The 11,391-nt window shown below is 41.2% G+C and overlaps 1 protein-coding gene across 1 annotated transcript; it reads left to right on the top strand.

The window, feature by feature from the left end:
• Positions 1–29: 29 nt before the first annotated feature.
• ndufa1 (NADH:ubiquinone oxidoreductase subunit A1) lies at positions 30–10,968 on the top strand. Its single transcript, XM_060927717.1, has 3 exons — positions 30–245; positions 10,651–10,740; positions 10,868–10,968. The coding sequence occupies exons 1-3, from the start codon at positions 144–146 to the stop codon at positions 10,886–10,888; spliced, it is 213 nt and encodes a 70-aa protein (XP_060783700.1). The 5' UTR covers positions 30–143; the 3' UTR covers positions 10,889–10,968.
• The last annotated feature ends 423 nt before the right edge of the window (positions 10,969–11,391 follow it).

Raw genomic sequence — 11,391 nt, 5'->3', positions numbered from 1 at the left:
AAAAAGTATGGCGCCGTTTGTAAACAGGAAGTGGAGGACCGTGTAGCGGAAGTCTGTACATGACCGTCAACACGAACAGGAGAGGACTTTGCAGTTTCTCTTTATTAGTACAGCAAGACCCTTGTTAAATTTTTACCTTCATCATGTGGTATGAAATCCTGCCTGGATTTGCTGTAATGACGGTTTGTTTGATTATTCCTGGAGTGGCCACTACCTACATACAGAAATTTACTAATGGTGGAAAGGTGAGTGCTGAGAACAAACTAGTTTGAGGCTTGTTTGTGTGGGGCCGAGGAAAATTAAGGATCGAAATCACGAGTGAAATTGATCCTTTAATTTTACGAGGAGCCATACGATTACTTGTTTATAATATTTAGGGCCAAATTCATACTTCGGAAGCCATTCAAGTTCACAACATTATTTTGTCATTCACGTTTTCTGAACCAATCAGGGCGCAAGGCTATCTCGCACGTTTGAATCAGTTTCTAAAGCGTCTTTCATCATGACACGACAGGAGGGTTTTGAAAGTGGTTTACAAAATTATTGGAACTTCTTTACAAAAGCCTGCATTACTTTAAGAGAGTCTGGTTCGTAGTTTTCCCCCCATTTGCTTTCCTCACGTCTGCTAAAACTGCGATAGCACCTTGTCTAACTCTCAGCATTCATATGCCACTAGAGAGTCGTTTATTTGTCTTTCTGCGGCCCATTTCTTAAACACGGAAAGCCGAGAATTCGTACTTTTTTTGGGGGGGGGGTATTTTCGCTTGCAGCTTTCGATTGGTTTATCATTTCTTCGTCAAATATAGCGAAACGCGGCATTGCTGAGTCAGCCATTTTGTTGACAAAATTTGCTAATTTTTGTAACCGTAACCAAGCAACGAACTAGCCAATAGCATTTCAGAAATACAGCCCCGTGTTAAGGGAAAAAAAATCCCTCCTTGATTGACCAATCAGAATTGAGTAATTTGGCCCTACGTGTTATAATCCAGACATACAGGACAGTAGTGGAGGCAGGGACGTCGTAGTGGGGGGAAAAGGGGGACTGAGTTACCAGGGCCCCAAGTGGGGGGAGGGCCCTTGAGGAGTCTGTAATTTTATTTTCCTTTAAATATCAATACCATTTAAAGATCACAATATATGTTGCTAACTAATGTAAATGTAATGTTTTGGGTAAATAAATCGTTTGATTAATGGATTGAATTGTTTGTCCTAGCCTACATATAGTGTCTGGGGACAGGCCCCCCCACCCTTTGCACGAAATGGTTTAGTCCGCTTTCACCGGACTTTTTAACTCGGCGCATTTAACGTAGCGTTCATTCCGCTGAAGCAGCGCTACGCATTGTACTATGGAAGATGATACACAAGAAAACAAAATCCGGTTTTTAGAAACGAAAAGAGAGGCAGGAAAGAGACAAGAAAAGAAATGAGGGAAAGCAACTGCTCACAAACTTCTTTCCCAAGAAAGGTGAGCCCAAGTGTGAAAGCAAATAGCCTACATTAAATGAACACCCGTGGTTATAAATGCTTCAATACCACCGCGATGGTCAGTGCTCAAAACTGCACAACACACAATTAGAAATAACATGATGCCTTTTTTCTCTGCATTGCAATAGTATACTAATCTAAAATTAAATTATATTGGGCCATAACATAATTAGGCTAATAGCTGGGGTATAAATTCCAGTGTTTAGCACTTTGTGGAAGCCTGTTTTCTTTTTGCCCTTTTTAAATTGAAAAATGACGAGAGTCAAGTTTTGTTTACCTTTCATTCTAAAGGAAGTATTTTGTTAATGTAGAAATCTGGAAATGGCATTTCTTTTATGTAATAAATAAGCTACTTGATAAAAATCTGTTCTCTTCAGCCCAATGCAAAGGTGCTCAATTTTCATGCAGGCCTATTATGTTTGGTGACCTTTGGTGGCATTTACTGTTGCAACTTTTAATCATTCTGCAAATAAAACAAAGATTCAGTGACGTATTGTGTGATTAGGGATTTTTATTCATTTAAGAGTTGTTAGATTAATGTGTGGCTACATGACTGACAGGACTGGTAGTACGCCCTTGTTGTTAGATACTTTCAGCATTGTTAACTGGTGAGCTTTTTTTGGGGGGGGCCCCATGGCCACTGCTTGTGCATAGGGCCCAGAATTTGGTGCAATGCCCCTGAGTGGAGGGTTAAAGTGCACATCACGGGTAAATTCAGGAGCGAGATCAATGTAATTCTCCTATTTTATATTAAACTTTGATCAAATATCTGTAACATTCTGCATTCTCTGCAATTTTTTTACCTTGCGCAATACCAGAAAAACTCAGTTGAAATCAAGCCATTTGAGGCGAATTGGTCAGTCTCTGAAAAAACTTGGCATTTGGATTTCCTGGCAAACATTGATTTTCGTGGCGCCGCGTGCGGGAAGCCTCCGACCTGGTGGTTTTCTGCAAATTTCTTCAACGTTATCGCGTAATTATTAAAATGGTTAACAGATGTATCGTAGGAGGGTGTAGCAACACCAATCTTGATGGGATTAGTACTCATCGTTTCCCAAAAGACCGGACAATGAGAGAGAAATGGGAGCGCTTGGTCTACACAGGCTGTGCACTGAAACCGTGCAAAGCTCGCGCAGCCTGCTGGCGCTTCCGCAGGTGACGTCACGAATCTGGCTCCAGACTCCCTTGGGATTTTTCCAGACGCGTTTTATTTTATTTTTTTCTCCTGTAGACAGACAGCCTTGTGCAAAATTACCCTTCTGGATGAGTGTGTAAAGGGACATGCTTTCATATAAAAAAAACCCAAAATTGGTCCAGGATATTCACTTTAAAGGGCTTTCTCTAGGGTCCAGTGACTCGGTCCTGGGATTTTAACTCAATTTTCTAATCTAGCTCAAACCTGAGCCACCACTGCCTTTTAATATTTGTGTATGTTTTTATAAGAGGTAACCTAATGACAATATATTAAAGTATTAATATCCTAGGGTGGCACGGTGGTGTAGTGGTTAGCACTGTCGCCTCACAGCAAGAAGGTCTGGGTTCGAGCCCCGGGGCCGGCGAGGGCCTTTCTGTGTGGAGTTTGCATGTTCTCCCCATGTCCGCGTGGGTTTCCTCCGGGTGCTCCGGTTTCCCCCACAGTCCAAAGACATGCAGGTTAGGTTAACTGGTGACTCTAAATTGACCGTAGGTGTGAATGAGAGTGTGAATGGTTGTCTGTGTCTATGTGTCAGCCCTGTGATGACCTGGCGACTTGTCCAGGGTGTACCCCGCCTTTCGCCCGTAGTCAGTTGGGATAGGCTCCAGCTTGCCTGCGACCCTGTAGAACAGGATAAAGCGGCTAGAGATAATGAGATGAGATTCATATCCTAAATCAAACATCAGGGCTCGACATTAACTTTTAAACCCACTTGCCCTGGGGGGAAAGTGGGACTTAATTTCCACTTGCCCCCCAATATTATCACTTTCCCCCAATTTTGCGAGTACTACTTTGTTTTTGTTTGTTTTTTAAGGAAAACCATAGAATAGTTGTGAATTGCAACATAAAATGGTTTATTATTAAGTTTGGTGATTGGTTACTTTTTACTGGTAACGGACAATAATAATTTTATCCAAAATAGTTTTTCCTGCCTTAGTTGATTTTATTTCTATTTCACATGCATGCAGCTGTTGTAAAGTTCGGTGTGTTTGTGTAGAACTCTCTCAGACTGTAGGTTCATTACTCTATAATGTAGAGATCATAAAATAGAAATCTATAGCAAAGTTTGTATGAAGAAAACAATAGGGTGCCAAGACTTTTGAACAGTACTGCTTTTGAGAATATTTATATATTGGGTGGTTGTTGTATCATCCATCTCTAGGTTTGAAAAAAACCCACTGCATCATGACAGACAGGATATTTGAGTTTAAAAATTGTTTAATGTGTAGGTTGTGGGTGTTTTTATACAGACCTGGCAACCTGTAACTGAATCAGTGCAGCCGGTCTGTCATGAAGCAGGACTTTTTTTTTTTTTAATAAACCTAGAGGTGAATGATGTATAAATATTTTGCACAGGACTGTGTTCCTCTGATAACAGAAACAAAGCTCCAGCTCTCTCTCTGCTCTTAATCTGTTCTGTTCTTTCATGATTTATCGTGCATATTGCTCCTTGTTGAGGTTTTTTTTTTTTTTTTATGCCCAAGTTGTTTGAAACCAATCTGGGTTTTCTGTGTAGAATAAGGAAGCTGCTTCATCTGTAAGAAAATCAAACACTTTTATGAAGGCGTAGACTTGAATGTGAGCAGGAAGAAAAAAATGAAACGAGATTCTTCAACACTTCCATCCTCACTTCTGACTTTCTGTTTTTGTAAAATGCATTTTAAATACAATCGTGAATTTCTCTGGCATTTTCAGGCTGAGCTCCTCTCCTCGTTGTTCTTGAAGCATTTGCTTCTATTTGTTAACATTTTTCTTGATAGCGGGGAGATGATAATGCCTTTTATCTATTTCTCTGTTTGAACAAGCAAAAACAGCACAAAAATTCACCAGACTGAAGACAGATTAAGCCTTACTTGCATGAAAGACAGTGTCTGTCTGACCACAGCTGTAATTATCACGTGATGTGTGACGTCATGCACAAGGGGTCTATAAACGGTATGCGTACCATACAACAGCGGAGGTATATAAAATAACTTGCAAAGCAGTAAATGAAACAGAGACTAAGAAAACAGCCAAGACATAATGGCGGATACGTAGTGAGGGATGCTTTTAGGAAATGAAATAAAAGATCAAAAAGCCTAATTTTTGTGGTGCTAGTTCATAATAAATGCTTATTCCAACTTGCTCGGTCCGGCATGTCGGGGATATATCCCACTTGCCCGAATGCATGTTTCACTTGCCCCGGGCAATCGGGCAGTGCTTAATATTGAGCCCTGAACATCATAATGCAGTTAGTGGTTATGTGCCCCTTTTTTGTGATTAGATAAGCAATGGATAATAATTGTACTGTTATAATGTAAAAAAGGACATTCTCTCTGTATCTTTTGATTTGAGTTAATCTTTTTTTTTAAAGATTTTTTTTGGGCTTTTTCACCTTTATTGGTTAGGACAGTGTAGAGACAGGAAATGAGCGGGAGAGAGAGACGGGGAGGGATCGGGAAATGACCTCGGCTCGGAATCGAACCCGGGTCCCCGGATTTATGGTATGGCGCCTTATCCACCTGAGCCACGACGTCCCCCTTGAGTTAATCTTAAAATAACCACAAGCTTACATGGTTAATGGAAAGTCCAGCTACTTTTCATATTATGTGCAGTGGACATCCATGCAGAATGGTGATGCTAGTTCATTGTGCTCCTCACCTGAAAGTACAATCAAGAAGAGAGGAGACGATTGTCATATTCTTTCACATTCATGGAGGATATTACACGGTTGCATGAAGATATGAAGTTTATAAGTGGTGAACATATTTCATGAGTGAGTGAAGCAAACGAGTGCTATATTTTTTAACAAGATAAACTTCATCTTTACGCCACCGTGTAATGTTCTTTATATCATATAGACCAGCCTTTCTCAACCGGGGTGCCGTCTGGCTTCGTTAGGGGTGCTGTCAAAAAATGATATATTCTAACATTGAAATAAATAAAATGAATTAAAATTCCAAAAAATGATAGTAGGGGCGGCACGGTGGTGTAGTGGTTAGCGCTGTCGCCTCACAGCAAGAAGGTCCTGGGTTCGAGCCCCGGGGCCGGCGAGGGCCTTTCTGTGCGGAGTTTGCATGTTCTCCCCGTGTCCGCGTGGGTTTCCTCCGGGTGCTCCGGTTTCCCCCACAGTCCAAAGACATGCAGGTTAGGTTAACTGGTGACTCTAAATTGACCGTAGGTGTGAATGTGAGTGTGAATGGTTGTCTGTGTCTATGTTTCAGCCCTGTGATGACCTGGCGACTTGTCCAGGGTGTACCCCGCCTTTCGCCCGTAGTCAGCTGGGATAGGCTCCAGCTTGCCTGCGACCCTGTAGAAGGATAAAGCGGCTAGAGATAATGAGATGAGATGAAAAATGATAGTTACACTAATGCAGATCATTGCTACCTCATGCATCATCAAAATTTGTCTCACGGCCCCCTTTCACAATGTCACTGCCGGGGTCAGCGTATGGTCAGTGTGAATGCATATATTTTATATGGGGGTGCCTTGAGGATTTGCATACTTCTGAAGGGTGCCGTGACTGAAAAAAGGCTGAGAAATGCTGATATAGACACATCCACACACAAAAAAAGCAAGTTAATCAAAAATAATTTTAATTTTGAACTCGTTCACCATTTTGACGACATGTCTAGTCAGCAGGGGAAAAAACTGGGAGTGACATCACCAGAGTGAAATATCAGGAATTATTATACATACAGGACACTTTTCTGATGGAATAAAAACCATTTATTTTTTTTGTGGTCCAAATCCTGCGCTCTGATTGGCTGGCGAGCGGGTCTGTATCCTACGGTATGGACCCCGGTTATGGACCTCTGGCGACTCGCTCGTTCACAACAACAAACATGGTAGCAATTTTTGTCAACATTTTATTTTCGCATTTCTCAGGAGAATAGCATTAATTTTCCAGCATGGATGGCGATAACGACAGTGTTCACAGCGAAAGCGAGTTTTACTACCCTGAGGAAGACAAAATTAAAGAGAACGTTTTGGGAGAAAGCTAAAAACCTCCAATTTGCTAACGCCAAGCAAAAACATGGCTGACTCCTGAATGGCTCCTATTTGTATAAACAGGGGACTACGTAGGTGGCAAAATGTAGTTTTCTTCCTGCCATGGGAGTGCAATTGTATACTGAGGAGAAAGCAATTTGCATTACAGCTGTGAATGAAGATTCAAAATGGCGGCTTGGCTCGGTTTTCCCTTTCAGGCGTTCTCATTTTCTGTTAGAATTTGGTAAAGAAAAAAATATTATTTACCAGCTTAAGGTCGGTCCATATGGTGAAATACCGTGACCTCGGCCTTAAAGGAACAGTCCACCATACTTCCATAATGAAATATGCTCTTATCTGAATTGAGACGAGCTGCTCCGTACCTATCCAAGCTTTGCGCGACCTCCCAGTCAGTCAGACGCGCTGTCACTCCTGTTAGCAATGTAGCTAGGCTCAGTATGGCCAATGGTATTTTTTGGGGCTGTAGTTAGATGCGACCAAACTCTTCCGCGTTTTTCCTGTTTATATGGCCAGTGATATGAAACAAGTTCAGTTACACAAATTGAAACGTAGCGATCTTCTATGCTATGGAAAGTCCGCACTATAATGACAGGCGTACTAACACCTTCTGCGCGCTTCGGCAGCGCATTGATACGGAGCTCAGATATCAATGCGCTGCCGAAGCGCGCAGAAGGTGTTAGTACGCCTGTCATTATAGTGCGGACTTTCCATAGCATAGAAGATCGCTACGTTTCAATTTGTGTAACTGAACTTGTTTCATATCACTGGCCATATAAACAGGAAAAACGCGGAAGAGTTTGGTCGCATCTAACTACAGCCCCAAAAAATACCATTGGCCATACTGAGCCTAGCTACATTGCTAACAGGAGTGACAGCGCGTCTGACTGACTGGGAGGTCGCGCAAAGCTCGGATAGGTACGGAGCAGCTCGTCTCAATTCAGATAAGAGCATATTTCATTATGGAAGTACGGTGGACTGTTCCTTTAAATACTGACCTCGGCCCAGAGGGCCTCGCTCAGTACTTTCAAGACCTTGGTCACGGTATTTCACGATACAGACCTCCCAGCTGGTAAATAACATGTATGTATTCCTCTCCCTTCTAGGGGGTTTCATTCATTTGGTTTGATAGCATGCAATATTGTTAGCATATCGCTTATCCTATGTGTATTATGTCACTCTACCCAATAGAGAATGAGCATTTAATATGGTTTGATATTGCATGGTTGTCAGGACAACATGACCACATGTCGGAGACGTAAAACTTCCGGGCTAGCGAGTGACTGTGACAGTTTGTAAACAAACATGGCTGCCAGGTTTTCTTCGTGACGTATGGAAGATTGAGAGATTTTTGAAAGAGAAAGAAGCGTTGAATGTCCGAAAGGAATGTATTATTATAATAATAATAATACTGGCTGGGGTTTTTTTTTGTGGTCCATCAGATATATATTCCATTCAGCTACTCATCTTCGACTCGTTCAATATCATGCTAGCTGAATGGAATATATCTGATAGACCACTCAACGCCAGCCAATATTATTTGTCACTCAGATCCGCGATGTATTTCATATGGAAAATGTGAATTTTTCAACACGAGAAGATAAACTTCATATCTTCAAGCCACAGTGTGATTGTTCTTTTTATTATATAGATACATTCACAAACAAAGTACCCAAATTTATCAAAACAATTCATCAATTTCCTCATGAGTGACACAGAGATTTATGTCACAGTTTTGGTTCTTCATGTCCCGGATGTAGCTTGTATGAAAACTGAGTGGTGTATTTTCCAGTAAAACATTCGTGTCCATAAAATATCTCTGCATATTAGTCTGCTCGAGTTGGTAATTTGCTCAGTAATATGTCTCTTTTTTTTTTTTTTCCACAATCTTTTGGAAGCTTGTTCAAACTCAAAAACAAGAATCATTTCTGTTGTCTTTGTTTCTGAGCACTTGATCTACTACTTCTTTTGGCTGCTCCCGATTAGGGGTCACCACAGCGGATCTTTCGTCTCCATTGCTCCCTGTCTTCCGCATCATTCTCTACCACACCTGCCACTTTCATATCCTCTCTCACCACATCCATGTATCTCCTCTTTGGCCTTCATTTTCATGGGCCTGGCAGCTCCATCCTCAACATTCTCCTTCCAGCATGCTCTGCATCTCTTCTCAGGATGTGCCCATACCATCTCAGTCTCATCTCTCTTAGCTTAATTCCCAAGCTCTCCACATGTGCTGTCCCTCTGATGTGCTCGTTCCTTATCCTGTCCAACCTTGTCACTCCCATCGCAAACCTTAACATCCTCAACTCCGCCACCTCCAACTTTGCTTCCTGTCTCTTCGTTAAAGGTACGGTCTCCAATCCATACATCACAGCTGGTCTCACTACTGTCTTATACATCTTACCTTTCACTTTTGCTGGGACTTTCCTCTCACGAATGACTCCCGAAATCCTTCTCCAACTGCTCCACCCTGCCTGCACTCTCTTTCTCACCTCACTATCGCAGCCCCCATTTTCCTGCACAGTTGACCCCAGGTACTTGAATTCACCAACTTTCTTTACGTCTACTCCTTGCATCTTCACTCCACTCTCATCCCCATTCTCACTGATGCACATGTATTCTGTTTTGCTACTGCTCACCTTCATTCCTCTTCGTTCCAATGCATACCTCCATCTCTCCAAACCCAACTCAACCTCCTTTCTGCTTTCACCGCATATCACGATATCATCCGCAAACATCATGTTCCATGGTGACTCTTGCCTTGCTTCGTCCGTTAAGCTGTCCATCACTATGGCAAACAAAAAAGGACTCAAAGCAGATCCTTGATGGAGTCCCACCTTCACTTTGAACCGTTCAGTTGTTCCAGCTGCACACCTCACTGCTGTTTCACTGTTCTCATACATGTCTTGCACCACTCTAATATACTTCTCATTCACTCCACTCTCTCATACAATACCATAACTCATCTCTCGGCACTCTTTCGTATGCCTTCTCCAGGTCTACAAACACACAATGTAGCTTTCTCTGTACTTCTCCATTAACATTCTTAAAGCAAAAATTGCATCTGACGTGCTCTTCCTTGGCATAAATCCGTTCTGCTGTTCACAGGTTGCTACCTCTCTTCTCAATCTCGCCTCCAATACCCTTTATCATAGCTTCATGGTGTGGCTCATCAGTTTTATTCCTCTGTAATTACTGCAGCTCTGTACATCTCCCTTATTCTTGTATATTGGGACTAGCGCACACTTTCTCCATTCATTTGGCATTTTCTCATTCTCTAGGATCTTAAACAATCTCGTTAGGAACTCCACAGCCGTCTCACCCAAACATCTCCAAGCCTCAATCGGGATACCATCTGGTCCTGATTTGCTGTCTCCAACGAATCTGACCTATTCTCTCTTGGATTCTCCTCATTTAATAAATCCTCAAAGTACTCTTTCCACCTTGAGCACTTCATATACTATGAGCAGTTATTTAACTTAACTGGCTTAAAAACTTTTTTTTTAATTGGAAATTGCACTGAGGCAAACCATTTGCCAACGTGTTGTACTAAAATTGCTCCATCTTAATTGGTATGGGAATGATGTAGGCAGGAGTAGCAAATTATTTTACTCACTCACGGATGTGTAAATGAAGGGTATAAAAACACCAGTACAGTCTATTTGGACTGGAGCTCTGTATAAACACTGCTACCATAAATGTCATGTATTTATTTTGGACATAAGATTAAGAACATTGTTTGCTTTTGATCACCATTTGTAACCCACAAACCACTGAGCCAGCCAGACATGAAAAGTTAAGATTATGCTTTTTAGCATAAATGGAGCAAATAACACTTAATTTCTTTGGATCTTTGCTTCGTACAATCAGCTTAGATTTGCAAGAAAGGTTCGTCTTAGAAGATTTATCATCTGCAGTACAAGGTTTAAAGAAAGTTTGAATTTGACAAATGTTTTGGAGACTTAACCTAATTTTTCTTGTAGGAGAAAAGAATTGCAAGAGTTCCTTACCAGTGGTACTTGATGGAGAGAGACAAGCGGGTGTCAGGGACCGGACTATATTACCAGTCAAAAGTAAAGTTCCTTTTAAATGTCTTCATTTTCTTCTTTGTATTTTGTCATTGTCATCAGATGTGTATGTCTGTTTATATTAGTGTGCTTTTATTGAAGAGCTTTCTGAAATGTTTTCTTTTCTTCACAGGGACTTGAAAACATTAAATGAAGATCATGCCATGCCCCTGCCCAAAAGTTTTGCAACATGCATTTTGACCAGCCATCTATTAAAATAATTTATATATACTATCTGTTTTGTGTCTATGGATTCATATTTTGTGAGCACTTGATTTATCTCATCAGTGGACCTATAGTCACATAATCAGAGCTTATTCGTGTAAATCCAATTTAATTTTCCAGGTAGTGATGGAAAAGTAAACTATCATTTTAATGAGCAAATATATGTATTAAAGCTTCACGAGGTGGCCAAACAGTTGTGGACACCTGACCATCACATCCCTATACATTTGCAGCCATAAGTTTACAGACAGTTTAGAAAAAGACACAAACTCCCCCCCCCTTCCATATCTGACAGTAAAATTGAGGAAACGTTTCCTGTTTTAGGTCAGTTAGGATCCCCCAATTTTTTTTATTTGTAAAATGGCAGAATAATCGGAGAGAGAATTTTTAATTACTTAGATCAAAGTCAGAAATTTACATACACTAAATTGA

Source organism: Neoarius graeffei, chromosome 8 (genome assembly GCF_027579695.1).
Source record: "Neoarius graeffei isolate fNeoGra1 chromosome 8, fNeoGra1.pri, whole genome shotgun sequence".
Classification (NCBI taxonomy): domain Eukaryota; kingdom Metazoa; phylum Chordata; class Actinopteri; order Siluriformes; family Ariidae; genus Neoarius; species Neoarius graeffei.
Note: the sequence above shows the minus strand (reverse complement) of the source record. Positions and strands in the feature narration are given on the sequence as shown.